We start from the raw sequence: 16,691 nt of genomic DNA, 5'->3' as shown, positions 1-16,691 counted from the left end.
TTCATAGTGTAGCCATGTCTCTGGAACTCAGCGGGGGCCCCGCCGAGTGGGCGTCGTAGCACCCTAGGGTGCCTTGACGCAAATCTAGGGATGCCTTACAATAGTAGTACTACTAATAATAATAATATTTGTAATTTAATCACCATCACTTCACAGTTCAATCACTTATAGTAAACCCTCTGCACTTGGTAAAACGGAGTTGCATTGTTATTGTTTTCATCTACGCCAACTTTCTTCACCAAAAATAGCAGATCTACCAGCTCACACAACGTATCACAACATGCGTTGTGTGAGCTTGTAGATCGGCTATTTTTGGTGAATGGGACTTTTGTTTGATGTATGGACTGTCAAGGACACAGAAAGTAGTTATTTGCCACTTAGTAAGCGTTCTCGCATAACTTTGCGGGTATGATGATATCACGTGCATTACTGTACCCTCTATAATGTAACAGATATTCTCTCAAGTTTCCTCTGTGACATACTGTATCTTGTGGGGAATGACTTGCATATTTACGTACCGCAATGTGATGTAAGATTCTGAAAATGATCTGTGATTTAGCAGTGCCGTGGATGGAAAAGTAATTTACAGGGGTTGACTTGAGCAAAAAGAATTGCTCTACAGTATACAGCCTGCCTAACGTACCCTGGCTTCAGAAAGCGCTGAGGTATCATGTTAGTGCACGTGGACAGACACTCACACGCCCCGTGCGGCGGTGCAGTATCGCCGTAGTGTTATTGATCGGGAGACATTGACGCTTGGCACTTACATTGCATTGCTCGCTGTAGTCGCTGACAAAGCAGTTGTTGATACAACACCACATTTGGCACACTTGAGCGTTAATCCTGTGTGCGGCTCGCTCATCTGTCTGTGGGACACGGAAACGACAACAACATGACAAACAGTTCCTGCAGAGTATACTGACTGTTATACCGCCGCCGTCCTACTGACGTCAAGGCCTTACAAAAGGCCACAGAATGTACAATTTAGGTATTTAGCAGACGCTCTTAATCCAGTGCGGTTTACAGTAAGCAAGGTCAACACAAGGTAATGCGTCAAATGCATAGACAGTAATCTAGGATCATACAGTAGATAAACCCAGAACCAATCATCAGTCTAACAGTACATCTATAATGTATACATTGAAACTATACACACTATAACAGCGGTTCCCAAACCTTTTTGGCCCTGCACCCCCTGTTACCTCCCAACCTAGCTGATGCACCCCCCACATGGAAATATAAATTGCATATGCTATATAGAGACATATATTTCCTATTTATCCACATATATGAACCTGAACATTAGGGCTGTGAATCTTTGGGTGTCCCACGATTCGATTCGATTCGGATTCTTGGGGTCACGATACGATTCAATTTTACGATTCTCGATTCTCCAAAAACATTTTTTTTTTATTCAAAAGATGTTTTTTCCAGATTCAAAACTATTCTCTATTCAAAACGATTCTTGATTCAATACATAGGATTTCATCACAATCTACTCCAGCCAACTGAAGTGATTAACTTGAAAATGACTGAAGACATGATGTTTACTGTAAGGGTGAGGGTTAGGGTGAGCTTACATTTCATATTATAAACACCATGTAGTGAAAACTCCTGTAACTAACCAGAAATAAAATCGATTTTTGGAAATTATGAATCGATTTTGAATCGTTCATAACGGGAATCGCGATTGTAATTCGAATCGATTTTTTTGACACCCCTACTGAACATGGCATATATATATATGCAGCATAGGCTATATTCTGCATATACTTGCCATATATTGGCATAATATATTTAAAATAACATAGCACCGCCATTAGCCTTTTCATGTCGCGCACCTCAAGGGGTGCACACACCACAGTTTGGGAACCACTGCACTATAGGATGCCAGGTCTACAAAATAACCTGCCATCCGACTCTACAGCATTGGTGACCCCTACGGGTCCTTGAAGGGGTTCCAGGGGGTACCCACCCAGCAGAATGTGTTAATGCATTTGAGCCCCTTTTATCCATATTTTATATGTTGGCTGTTCAAAAATAGCAGATGTACAAGCTCACAGGGTGTCACTTTTTGTGCCACGCTAGGAGCTTGTACATCTGCTATTTTTGAGCATTTTCAGAAAATCCTGAAAGTGTTTGAAGAACACTCTTCTGGCACAAAACATTTTGATGTATTCCCTTTGTATTTAGGGTTTCTTCCTGGAGGCTGAACCCTTGACAGTCAAACCCTTGACATCACATTATCAGCCCCTCCCCTAACCCCTCCCCCTTTATCATACAACTATAGCTGTGGGTGCGGCTTCAGTTCAGGTGAATCACCACCCATCACCACCCACCAGGCAAACCAGGCATACTTAATGAACTGGTGGGGGTGCCCACATAAAAACGACATTTTAACAAATACTGTACACTTTTTTTGAAAAATGTCTTCCTCCTTATATTTATAATAATACCTGATGATCATGTTTTATGGTCAAAAGTCATGGCACTCCATCTCTAAAGTCTAGCCTATCATGCTATCTAAATTACATTTTAACCTTTGCATAAGCCTTCAAGGTTGTCACGGCTACGGGCAAGTGCTACGGGCTAATGTGGAGTCTGAAGAGGTGCATGAGTCTTCAGATTAAGCCAAGGCGGAAGATTAGGAGGGTTACACACCGGCATTCTGAAACCCGCTATTCCGACGCATTACGCATGCCACTCTGTCCCGGAAATGGGAATGCCAAGTGAGTCTGCAGTTCTAACTGCAATGGGGAGTTTGTTGTTCCACAGTTTGGGAGCCAGAAGGAAGAATAGTTTGGTGTAGCGTTGTCCCGGATGTTTTAGGGGAAGGATATATAACCCATTCTGACCTGAGATCAGATTCTAAAAATGTCAGTCGCTCTTTGATTTTTCAAAAATAGCAGACCTACAAGCTCGTATCGCGCCACTCGGTGGCGCGATATGAGCTTGTAGATCTGCTATTTTTAAATAGCTAAAGCATAACATGATGCCAACACCAAAATGGGTGCCCGGTCAGAATGGGTTAAAACAATGTTCTGCGCCGCAGCCACAGCAGATATTTTCTCCATATTTCTCCCATAATCCTACAGTAGCTCTCAGGTTAACATGGTTTACAGTGTCTCTCTGCCCGCATTGCCAGTGGCGTTTTGGACAGTTGGATATCCGACTCGAGTGTGGCTTAGCGAGCGTGCAGACCAAGATACATCTTTTAGAAATCAGATTTTTGAGACGGGCAGAGCTGGCCAATTGGATTTGGGGCTGCCAGCCTGAACATACAGTAGCCTAAATCCCCCCCCTCCCTCATCACCATAATATCGGGCGTAGTCGGCAGGACGCATGTGGCTGTTAAAAGGATGTGCGTCTTGGACTGATTCTGCCAAGAAGAGACGATGCCAGATCATTCCCATGAGAGATCTGACCTCTTTATGTTTATCTGCCTCTAATTTTCACTCCACCGCCAGAAGAAGGGGGTCTAGATTTCCATACGGGGGGGTGGGGGGGGGGGGGGTGGGGGGGAAAGAAATGAATGTGATTTAGTGAGGCGCTGTTTCTCAAACAATGGGTCGGGACCCATTTTTCAGTCGCAGCCCAGAATTCTTCCCAAAATTTCAGTTCAGAAACCTGAACGTGCCTTGCCTACCAGTGACATTGTCGATGGGGAATCAAACTTAAACAAGTCTTTCTATTTCTGGTAAGTTAGCATGCTATAATAGAAGCCATTGTTCTTGCGTTGATATACACATCAAAATAAATAAATTGAAATTGTAAAAAAAAAAGAAAGAAAAAAAGAAAAAAGCTTAATGCTGTCACTGGTAGGCAGGTTTCTGAAGTGTCTCTTATAAGACACAGACCGAGTAGAATTTCAATGTGTCTGCCGGGTGAAAAGAAGCAGCTTGGACTCCTCATGCATAGAAGGAAGCATGAGGTCTGTCCGTTGCTCTCCCCAGGTTGGCAGATGGAGTGTATAGAGCCCAGGATTACATTAGGTCAGTGGTTTTCAACCAGTGGTCCAGGGACCACCAGTGGTCCTTGAGGGGGTTCCAGGTGGTCCCCAGCTAAATGATGGAGAGTTGGTAACCAATGTTAGATCTTTAACATTTTACTCTCAAAAGTTAAATTATTGTTAAACACCTGGATTACTTAATTCACAAGAAGTCTACACAATTAGAGAATGTAGAAGAATGGCTATTTTGATCGACGTTTTCCTGTTATCTCTCCTATGGTATACCATGGATTTGTGGACAAACTTTTACGACATCTATAGATCTGATAGGCTAAATCTCATCAAAAGGTGGTTCCCGTGGCTCAAATGCAGAATAAATAATGGTTGAACAAAAGGTTGAAAACCACTGCATTATAGCCATTCGGTAATTGACACTGGGTGAAAGAAAATGGGCTACAACAATCGTGGGCTAAACATTTAGGGGGGTAAAAACAGCGGTGCCAACCTGTGTTGTGGCTCGTACCCGGCGCGGTGCTTCAGCTTCTTGTCCAGAATGCCGTCCCGGGACACCAGCTTATTGAAGACCAGGATGCCGATCACCATGTTGACCTGTCGGGGAACACAAACCCATTTAGGCCTAACATCGAAATAAAAAAAGCCTTCTAAATCCTGACAGTTTTCTAAAATACCTATGTTTCTAGGCCTATATCACTCAATATTTCATGTCAAGGACCCCAAAAATGATCTGTAATTGGCCACCGAGACCCCTATCTGAAAATATGTCGTTCCAGGGACCTCTCCAGAAGCAAAGATTTGAGTTAAAAACGTTCGTTCTGAAATTTTCTTTTTTTCAAATTTGAGGCACATTTTCACGATTTTTCAAAAATAGCAGACCTACAAGCTCGTAGCGCGCCACTCGGTGGCGCGCTATGAGCTTGTAGATCTGCTATTTTTCAATAGCTAAATTATAACATAATGTTTAAAACACCAAAAGGGGTGCCCGCCCAAAATGGGTTAAAGACCAGGATGCCGATCACCATGTTGACCTGTCGGGGAATACAAACAACATTTAGTGTTTTTTAATCACACGGCTACACACACAGCCAGAGCTATTTATAAAAACCTTGGGCTGAGACGGTCCTCACAGGGAAATAATCCAGGTCATTCGTTTGCAGAGACTCGTTCCTCCGTTTTCCCCGTGGTGTGAAGTAACTTAAGTACATTAGGGTAGTGTACAATTTTGACGTGTTTGTACTTTACTTGAGTATTTCCAATTTCCCAGTGTTTTCACTTCTACTCCACTACATCTCAGAGGCAAATATTGTACTTTTACTACACTACATTTATTTGAAAAGTTTTGTTACTATAGTTACTTTGATTGTTATTACAAAACATACATTAAACACTTCCGCAGCCCTATATATATATATATATATATATATATATATATATATATATATATATATATATTTTGGCCATTTGAAAATAGACGATCTTCCAGATTGTAGCCTCATCCGTTTCAGGCCATGAATGGATGAGGCACCGCGCAATAAGGCCAACATGGCAGCCTTTGGGGAAGATCTGGCCGACAAGAATCACTCCTCTTTTTTCAAAGGCACCTTTTTGGAGGCTATTATCAGTGCCTGGTGCTAACGGAGAGCTGAGCAGACTGAGGATGTATCTGTGCTTTCAGAGACTTTTCAGGGAGCCTTCCTACACCCAGCTTTCAACGGGACTCAAAACTAATCTAGCCCAGCTAAAATAACGAATATCGATATAAATACTAAGCCTGTTTAACAAGCTTAATCCACATGATGGAACTGCAGTATAGCAGATACTGTATGTGCTGTGCTTTTCGCTTGGATTCATTTGTGTTGCTGTAGTTTAGTTCAGACTAAAGATTCAGGAAGAGACTAAACTGATATAAAGCTTTCATGACATTCATTTTCATTGTTTTTTTTACTTTTAGACTTCATGATTATGACCTTAATTACACCCAAACAACCTGAAACCTTGAACATTCAGTGGATATGCTGTGTCTGTCAATCATCGCCTCTGCCCCCCCCCCCCCCCCCCCCCCCAGGGGCTGATGAATAGAGGATGGTGACATCATGTGACCCGACACACAGGCTAAAAACAGACCACAGAAAATCCACTGAATGTTCACAGTTCAGGTTTTTTGGGTGAAATTGACTCGTGTGCGTGTGAACTATCTCTCATCCCATTTAGAGCTTCCATGTCATGTTTTCATAACACATACTGTGTCTGCATACACATATAGGCGTATACACCCTGTAAGAAGTGTCAGGGATAGACCCAAATCTCATCACTTAACCCATTCTGACCTGAGATCAGATTCATACAAGGTTTCCGCCGGACAAACACTGGGTCTGATGAACCCATTCTGACCTGAGATCAGATTCTAAAAATGTCAGTCGCTCTTCGATTTAAAAAAAATAGCAGACCTACAAGCTCGTATCGCGCCACTCGGTGGCGCGATATGAGCTTGTAGATCTGCTATTTTTAAATAGCTAAAGCATAACATGATGCCGACACCAAAATGGGTGCCCCGTCAGAATGGGTTAAGCCTAGTGCATAGTTTGTAGCACAACGATTATGTCGCTTGCCAAAAATGAACAGATCTTCAAGCTGGAAAGATCTGTTCCTCTTGGCGAGCGGCGGCCGGCGGCGTGCGGTGGAGTTTTTAAATGAAGCTTCACACCTCCTTGGGAGGCGAGGTGTTTCCAGGCGCATTGTGGCTTCGAGTTGGCTTGTAAACAGCACGTGTCTGACCCACATTCATCATCTGTCTACTTGTCCCAGAACAGCAGCACAGCAGAGAAATGGAGCACAGTTTTGAGACGAACACAGCAGCAATGTGCAGGACCAACTTGCGTTCATATAGCATGGGAAAGCATTTTAAGTAGTGCAAGTTGTGTTCCTGGGTGGCTATGGGGAGAGTATTGTTTATTGACAGAAGGTGTAAATATAATACACACCGTCTATGAAAGTCTCTAATTGATGTGGTTAAATAACGTAATGTAATTGGTAAATATCCTTAGCTATTCACCAGATTAAAAAGAACACCACAATTGGGTATTAGATTGAAATGTTACAAATGTTGTACTATTCCTTTGCTGACTATATATAGCCTTTCTTTCTTTTCAAAATCTTTTTATTAAAGTTTTGTGACAAACCCAGGGGCAAGCATTAACCCATTCTGACCGGGCACCCATTTTGGTGTTGGCATCATGTTATGCTTTAGCTATTGAAAAATAGCAGATCTACAAGCTCGTATCGCGCCACCGAGTGGCGCGATACGAGCTTGTAGGTCTGCTATTTTTGAAAAATCAAAGAACGACTGACATTTTTTTAATCTGATCTCAGGTCAGAATGGGTTAATAATGAAACTGTCAGGATGTAATAGACATTTTTTTGAATGGGTTAAACAGAGACATATCAAATATGAAAATAAAAAATAAAACTCCATCCCCTATCCCACCCACAATCCCATGGATAGTCGGAAAATACATAAATCTATACACGAAATACATGCATACATAATTACAAAAAATAAAATAAAAATAATAAAGCAGATTTTACTAGCAGAGCAGAATTTGTTCCAGTTGTGGTTGGCGTGGCCGAGGCATAGGCACGGCACACTATACCGTTTGTGAATGTCATAAACGGACCCCAGGTTTTGTAAAACATTTTTTTCAGAGCCGGTAATTGAAATATATAGCCTTTCATGGTAAAAAATTATACAGCTTTCTTTCTTGAAAGAAAGGAGGTGAAGCGGCGAACAGACAATGAGTCAATGCCAGCGTCCTTAAGGCCTATTCATAGTCTGGATTTTCGGTGGTGAGGTGACCACCGCTCCGGTGGTGAGGTGACCACCGCTCCGGTGGTGAGGTGACCACCGCTCCGGTGGTGAGGTGACCACCGCTCCGGTGGTGAGGTGACCACCGCTCCGGTGGTGAGGTGACCACCGCTCCGGTGGTGAGCTGACCACCGCTCCGGTGGTGAGGTGACCACCGCTCCGGTGGTGAGCTGACCACCGGAGCTGAAATAACGTTGAGCGTTGGTGAGTAAAAACAGAGAAGGCCTGGAGCGCGGCTTGTGACGTCATGTTGTAGTTCGGTGGTCACCTAACCACCGAAAATCCAGACTATTCTTAACTGAAATATTTGCTTCTGGGGTTCCCTGGAACAACATATTTAGAGATGGCTGTCTGCGGCCAAATACATATCATTCTGGGGGTCCATGACATGAAATCGTCTGAGCACCAGTGCACCCCTGACATAGAAACATAGCTTTCTCACCAGTGCACCACTGACATAGAAACATAGGTTTCTCACCAGTGCACCACTGACATAGAAACATAGGTTTCTCACCAGTGCACCACTGACATAGAAACATAGGTTTCTCACCAGTGCACCACTGACATAGAAACATAGGTTTCTCACCAGTGCACCACTGACATAGAAACATAGGTTTCTCACCAGTCCACCACTGACATAGAAACATAGGTTTCTCACCAGTGCACCACTGACATAGAAACATAGGTTTCTCACCAGTCCACCACTGACATAGAAACATAGGTTTCTCACCAGTCCACCACTGACATAGAAACATAGGTTTCTCACCAGTGCACCACTGACATAGAAACATAGGTTTCTCATAAAACCGTCAGGATTTAAAGACATTATTTTGTAGATTGAGAAGCCCTACCAGCACAACGGCGGCTGCCGGTCCAACAAAGGCATACAGCAGACCTCCTTCCAAAGACAGCCAGCAGCTGCAAGAGAGCGAAAAGGAAAGACGAAATTAGCATCCGGCATGTCATTAACTGCACACACACACACACACACACACACACAAGTACACAATCCCATTCTGCCTCAAATGTCAAGGGAGCCGTCGCACATGTGTCATGGATCTATTTCTAAAAAGCTGCACAGGGTAATATAATGCTAAAGAGGTTTTAAGCATAATTGTTTATTCACTGTGCGTGCTGCGGGGAAACGACTGCACCTAATTGGGACCCTGGCTGTTAAAAAAATTAAGTGATTGAGTTCTTGTCGGGCTGTATCAGGTACCCCTGTTACCTCAACTACGTAATTCATCATTATTTGATGAATGAGGTTCACAACAATTTTGCTTTGTATACTGTAGGATATACTTTTACCGCACACAGCACTATGGGTATTGGCATGAGTCTAATACTGCATTCATTCACTGTATACCGCACCGTACTGGCAGTGTTTATGGATGAAGAAAAGGTCCCTTTTTATGTTTCCTACAATAAAAAAAACTATATATAGTAGAAAATTGCAGATCTACAAGCTCAGAACACGTTGCATCTTGGCGGGTTGTGAGTGTTGTAGAGCAGTGGTTCCCAATGTGGGGTCCGGGACCCCCAGGGGTCTTTGAGGGAGTTTACAGGGGATCCCCAGCTAAATGACAGTTTGGAACCAAATGGAACCGTTGGGTTCCATTTACAGTTATAGAGCCATAAGGTTCCATTTGGTTCCATGTGTACACTCTCAGAGTTAAATTAACATTGATTTTACAATATAAATTGGGGGTCCCACAGATAGTAATGCCATTAAATGTGGGGTCCGTAGACTATTAATGCATGTCAAACTGGGGGTCCTTGAAAAAGGGCAACCTTCTGAAAGCTTCATGGGCAAAGATAATAAACTTCAAAATCTAAAAAAGAAAACGGTCAAAATGACCTCTCAGACATACTAGTGTTAGACGGTTTGAGAGTCACTGCTAGAGCCGTAAAAATCTTCTCTTATGGGGGTCCCTGGCATATCTTTTCAAATGGGGGTCCGCAGGCTAATTAGTGTAAATTTGGGGGTGTCTTGGCATGAAAAGGTTTGGGAACCTCTGTTGTAGAGCATTGTAGATCTGCTAATATTCAATAAGGGATTAACCCATTCTGACCGGGCACCCATTTTGGTGTTGGCATCATGTTATGTTTTAGCTATTGAAAAATAGCAGATCTACAAGCTCATATCGCGCCACCGAGTGGCGCGATACGAGCTTGTAGGTCTGCTATTTTTGAAAAATCGAACGACTGACATAGAAAAATAGCTTTTTCAGAAAACTGTCATTTTCAAACAGACATTTTCAGAATGGGTTAAATAAGTGGTCAATTCTGGTACCCGGTCGCAGATATAAAGCTTGGGAAACACTGGTATGCTGAATGCAGTGATGATATAAACCAAGATATATAAGCAAAGATTAAACCAAAAGACTGACTTACTACTGTGGGGTCCCATAGCCTTTTGCTTTGGTGAATCCCATTGAAATGGCGACCACCAAGGCTGGTAAACCTTTAAGAGAAAACAGAGACAGAGAAAGAACAGTTTGTATTAGGGTGTGTAGCAGTGGGTGGTGAAAACCTGGCATCCAAACATTTTCAAAAATGGCAGATCTACAAGCTCACAACACATCATAATGCGATGCGTTGTGTGAGCTTGTAGATTGTCTACTGTCGCAAATTGTTGCACAGCAAAAAGTATATAAAAGGGTTTAAGTAGTTGGGCAGTCAACCATTTTCCAACCCTGGCACCCGGTGCCAGACTGTGAGAACCACCATTTCCTTTTCATGTCTAATTAATCGCAGGTAGATTAGCCTGGCCCAGCCACCGTGATTTCTGGTATAGCGGTTCTGGATCACGGCGTTGGATCATAGTGGTTCATCGCTCTGATAGCGCCCAACCTTGCACGCCTCCGCCCCTCCCCTCCCCTCCCCTCCCTGGTAGAAAACAGCAGACAACACTGACGTCACCAAATTTGGAGTGACACATCATGTCCTAGACCAGGACATGTGTCTTGTTCCCCCCAGGCTTGCATTGTTGAGCCGAATGTGACCAGAAATAAAAGCCTGGGTACCGAGGAGGAGGCTACAGGTAGATTGACTTCATTAGCCTATTCTGACCGGGCACCCATTTTGGTGTCAGCATCATGTTATGCTTTATCTATTGAAAAATAGCAGATCTACAAGCTCATATCGCGCCACCGAGTGGCGCGATACGAGCTTGTAGGTCTGCTATTTTTTGAAAAATCGAAGAACCACTGACATTTTTAGAATCTGATCTCCGGTCCGAATGGGTTCATCAGACCAGTGTGTGTCCAGTGGAAAATCTCGTATGAATCTGATCTCGGGTCAGAATGGGTTAGAATATACAGTTAGGTCGCTGCATTGATGATCCCACGACCCCACAAGTGGTTAGGGCGCCTGTTCAGGGGAGGGAGGAGGTGGGGGGGGGATAGCGTGTACCTCCACATGCGATACGCCCCCCCTAGTGAGACCTTTCACCGTTGGCCCGGGTATGGGAGGAGACCTGAGGCTTTCTTCCCCCTCCCAGTGACTGATTGTGGGGGTTAGCAGAGATGGAGTACTTGTAGAGAGGCTGTGGGGAATTGGCTTTACTAAGTTGGGACTTGAAGGGGAGAAAATGTTTTTCTTTTGTCTTGAAGGAGCATGTTTTGCACAATAACAGTCTTTTCATTATGTCTGCCCACGATCTCTGTGATTCATACAGTACAGTTTGTTTACCTCAGTCACTGATACTAAAATCTGATATTTATTACACAAATTCAAATTCAATACACAAATGTAATGTAATGTAGTATCATGATCATACTCTTCAATACTTTACAGCTCAGATGATAGGTTGCAGAGTCAAGAGCACTTTGCTTTCAGCACAAATCATTTCATATCTATGAATCTGTGACTTGACACCCATACTGTTATAAAACGAAAAGAAAAGGATTTTGAAAAGAAAAGAATATACAGTTAGAGGATGCATTTTGTTACAGCCTGCATCATGGACACTGACTGCAGTTCACTTTTGCTCAGACAAAATCGCAGCAAGTACAAAATCACTGTTTCCCAGTGAGAAGACTTTCTCGCTGTCTTGGCCTCTTTAGCATGGATCAGTGTTATGGATTGTTGCATTCCAGCCGTGATGCACGCACACACACACACACACACACGCACACGCACACACACACACACGCGCAGTGTGTAGTCAGAATATTAACACTTTGCCACTTGATGAAAGCCGTTTCCTGGAGGCTTTCCTATGGCTTTGTTCAGCCTGCAGAAATAAACCAAAAACATTTGTTTCCGAAAAGGCAATCTTTAAGACTGACCGTCGTCAACAAGCTGTAATTTACAAGCGTTCAGATCGGATTTGTTTATTATTATTATTCACACATGGCTGGGTCTATTTTCTGCTTGGGTTGCTGTGGTAACGGCGTAAAACGACACAGGCGTGAGTAATGCTTAACATTAGGCTGTGTTGTTGTTGTTGTTGTACGATGCATTTACAACCACAAGGCTTCAGTGTCCAGGGTGGCCAGACTGAGACAGATCTTAACCCATTCTGACCTGAGATCAGATTCTATACGAGGTTTCCACTGGACACACACTGGTCTGATCAACCCATTCTGACCTGAGATCAGATTCTAAAAAATGTCAGTCGTTCTTCGATTTTTCAAAAAATAGCAGATCTACAAGCTCGTATCGCGCCACTCAGTGGCGCGATATGAGCTTGTAGATCTGCTATTTTTAAATAGCTAAAGCACGACATGATGCCAACACCAAAATGGGTGCCCGGTCAGAATGGGTTAAACATAAAAATGAATCGAATTTCAACCACCTAGGATTGCGGTTATAGAATCTGATTCGCAGAAAATAATTAAATCTCTTTTCGCTTTTTTTTTTTTTTTGCTGTTGAAACGTTCACCTCAGCAGAGGTGAACGTTCCTATTGTTCAGATGATCACATAAATCACTGCATACTCTGTTACTGTATACTGTTACTGTATACTGTTACTGTATACTGCAGGCCACTGGTCTTTAGTTTCAACGGTTGTGTTCAAAAGCCTTTCGGGACCACCAGGCTTTTTGTTTTACACTCCCGGATTGTAACAAATTGACCCGTGAACACGGCTTGTTTCCATTTGAACGCTCCCAGAGTTAAATACGCCACATGCATATACTGTAGACATGCATACTGTAGACATACAAGCTGTGTTTTTGTTCTTTAACTATGTTTTTGTACTGTTTTTAACCTGTACGGCGACCTTGAGTGCCCTGAAAGGCGCCTTATAAATAAAAATTATTATTATTATACTGTAGACATACTGTAGGCACGCGTCAATCGGGGGTCTGTGTGGCTTAATGCATATCAAACTGGGGGTCCTTGAAATGAACTAGAATATTACTGGAATTTACACCCTAAAGTGCTTCTTCCTCTGTGCTAATTTAACCCTGAGAGCGTACATACAGTACAAAGTACACTACAAATGGACGAAAAATGGACGTCCGTGACCGTAACCACCACACTGCAAGGCCAATTCAGATCTGAGTCTCCATGAGGACGCTGTGCGTTCTGAAAGGGCATCGTCTGCTATCCTTGAATTTGAACAGAGATGGAGCAATTTACCGTGTCGTTATACAGTATGCTACACTCGAGGACAGGCTTTAATCGATTTTGAGCGCGAACCCCTTTTGGTGTTAGCATTATGCTATGCTTTAGCTATTGAAAAAATAGCAGATCTACAAGCTCGTAGCGCGCCACCGAGTGGCGCGCTACGAGCTTGTAGGTCTGCTATTTTTGAAAAGTCGTAAAAAATGTTGTGCAAATCTTTGAATATATATTTCCGAGCGAACCTTTTTAATTAAAATCTTTGCTTCTGGGGGGGGGGGGTCCCTGGAACTGCATATTTTGAGATGGGGGGGGGGGGGGGGGTCTGTGGCCCAATAGAGATAATTCTGGGGGTCCTTTTTTTTTTTTTTTTTTTAAGATATTTTTTTGCGGCTTACGCCTTTTATTGATTTTTTAAGGGACAGACAGTAGGCTGACAGGAAACGGGAGAGAGATGGGGGAAGACATGCAGTAAAGGCCGTGTCGGGTCCGGGAGTCGAACCCGCGGCACACTGTGACTGGATTACCAGTCCGGTGCCCAGACCGTTACGCTACGGCCTGGGCCATTCTGGGGGTCCTTGACATGAAAAAGGTTGAGCACCACTGACATATAGAAACATAGGTTTTTCAAAAGAATGTTAGGATTTAGAAGCCTTTTTTTTTTTTTAATCGACCTCAGTCCAGAATGGATTAACAGATCCCGGCAGGTACTTTCCATGTCCATTAAAGAGCAAGAAAATAGTGAAAATAGCTCCTACTGTGAGCTTGTGTATCCACCATATTCTCTGCTGTGCATCTTAGCATGTTCCACCCATAGAGTATATATCTATAGAGAAGACACCCGAGTTCTCCTCCCATCCACTTGCATTGAGTTGCTCAAAAGCGCATGAGGCGGATTCACTCCTCCTTCCTGGTAGGAACAGAGTGCATTCTGGGACGGATTGCAATGGTGAGTGGCCCCCAAACACATGAACGCGCTGCCGTTGAACGCGCACGAGCGTCGTCCGTCGTGAACGTGTACAATGATAGTCAACGGACAGCGCGTTCATGTGTTTGGGGCCAGGCTGCAATACCTTCATTCGGCCACTATGTCCATTTCGCCTGAAGATTTCCTCTGGGTGCCTTCTCTATACATATATATACTCTAAGGTTCCACCCCCTAGTGTGTCTGTCGTTGAGGGGTGATTTCACCCACATGTTCCAACCCCTAGTGTGTCTGTCGTTGAGGGGTGATTTCACCCGCATGTTCCAACCCCTAGTGTGTCTGTCGTTGAGGGGTGATTTCACCCACATGTTCCAACCCCTAGTGTGTCTGTCGTTGAGGGGTGATTTCACCCACATGTTCCAACCCCTAGTGTGTCTGTGGTTGAGGGGTGATTTCACCCACATGTTCCAACCCCTAGTGTGTCTGTCGTTGAGGGGTGATTTCACCCGCATGTTCCAACCCCTAGTGTGTCTGTCGTTGAGGGGTGATTTCACCCACATGTTCCAACCCCTAGTGTGTCTGTCGTTGAGGGGTGATTTCACCCACATGTTCCAACCCCTAGTGTGTCTGTCGTTGAGGGGTGATTTCACCCACATGTTCCAACCCCTAGTGTGTCTGTCGTTGAGGGGTGATTTCACCCACATGTTCCAACCCCTAGTGTGTCTGTCGTTGAGGGGTGATTTCACCCGCATGTTCCAACCCCTAGTGTGTCTGTCGTTGAGGGGTGATTTCACCGGCGTGCTTCATCTTACCAACATACTGTGTATACAGTATAGATGGAGCCTGAGTAGTTAAGGTTTGCTTTGATGTTTTTGCAGCTGCATGATTCATTTTATTGATTGTTGAATGATTGCATGATATACTGTACTGTATACATGTATATATACACAGTATACATATTTTCCAGCATATAGTAACACTGCGATAACTAAGAGAGCCTCGTTTGTTGCTAGGTAACCAGAAGAGTGAGTGTGGGCTGTCATAATGACATTGATTTCTCTCCCCTTTTTTTCTTTTCTTTTATTAAACTCTTAACGCCCCATTTACACTTTACACCTGTGACGGAGTTGGACGCCGAAAAAGATCGTCGAGTGTGTTTCGAATGAGAGTGAGCTTACAGATCTGCTGTTTTTTCCCAGCATAGGACGTGGTGTCGCACGGTGAAGCATAAACGAAGCTTTAGGATTTAGAAGACGTTCCCTGACGTCTGAATGAACTCCTCTGTTAATGCAGCATTTAGTTTTAAATGTTTTAACAGCATCGTGCAGTCTGGGGGTGAGCACGCTTTTCCGACACACCAAAGGTCCGAAGCGTGCAGGGGACATGCGATGCGATGCGATGCGATGCGAAAATGCGCTGCTCCCGTGCTTGCGGTTATGGTTCGGTTAGCGATTGAGGTTTCGGATCAATAGTATGTTGGAACTAAAGCCTGTTACCCGCAGTCTGACCAATACCAATACCTTGTTTATTTCAGCCCGAGGCTTCCAAACCAACTAATGAGAGCTGCATCAATATGCCTAACCCACAGATATAGATTATGTTACATGGTTAGTTATGAGCATTCCTTCCCATGATAGAACTTAAAGTACGCAAGCATTGCAAATTAAACCGACACTATGCTTAATGACGTGTCCGTGTTTCGGTAAACGTGTGTTACATTTTATTTGGTTGCCGGATACATTGGATTTCCTGAACGACCTCTTGTTCCCGAGGGTTCTGGATGAATGAGGCTCTGCTGTGATCCAAACGGACCCTATTTATCAGACCTAAGGTCATTGCAAATCCGCTAGGAGAAGACCAGGCCATTCCCTCTAACCCTCAGAGAGTTTGGAGGTAAAATACATGAACATTACACGGCAAAGAACATCGCCGGGAACAAGACTCAATCGTGACACGAAAAGTGAAAACCAAAATATGAGGATGAGAAGTGTGTGCATTAAAGGGATTGTGACATTAAAAAAAAGGTTTTGGAATTGTTCTTATTTTTTTTAGGTTTTCTAATCTCAATTTCACCCAAAAAACATGAACTTTTAACATTCAGTAGATTTTCTGTGATCTGGGGTTTTCTGGCTCAAACAGGTGCTCTGATTTGCCAGCAGTAAGTGACATCACTTACTGCAAATCCCATATATGTTAATATGGGATTTGCCAGCAGATGTCACTGTTTCACTGTGTTGCCTGTTTTCATTGTAGCTCAAAAGTAGCTCCAAACCCCAAAGAAAACTTCAGACCACAGAAAATCCACTGAATGTTCAAAGTTCAGGTTTTTTGGGTGTAATTGAGGTCATAAAACCTAAAATAAAAAA

The 16,691-nt window shown here is 43.5% G+C and overlaps 1 protein-coding gene across 1 annotated transcript in view; it reads right to left on the bottom strand.

Moving 5' to 3' along the window:
• Positions 1 to 16,691, bottom strand: part of adgrb3 (adhesion G protein-coupled receptor B3) — a gene marked incomplete at both ends in the record, with an annotated part of 259,513 nt that overhangs the window by 15,020 nt on the left and 227,802 nt on the right. The window contains 4 exons of the mRNA XM_083775051.1: positions 768 to 866; positions 4,455 to 4,558; positions 8,681 to 8,747; positions 10,224 to 10,293. Of these exons, the coding sequence (XP_083631177.1) occupies positions 768 to 866; positions 4,455 to 4,558; positions 8,681 to 8,747; positions 10,224 to 10,293 (340 nt within the window). The remainder of the gene's footprint in view (positions 1 to 767; positions 867 to 4,454; positions 4,559 to 8,680; positions 8,748 to 10,223; positions 10,294 to 16,691) is intronic.

The sequence above is a fragment of the Protomyctophum parallelum genome, assembly GCF_964188405.1.
Source record: "Protomyctophum parallelum genome assembly, chromosome: 10".
NCBI lineage: Eukaryota > Metazoa > Chordata > Actinopteri > Myctophiformes > Myctophidae > Protomyctophum > Protomyctophum parallelum.
The sequence above is the reverse complement of the archived record's forward strand: the minus strand, read 5'-3'. Positions and strand labels throughout refer to the sequence as shown.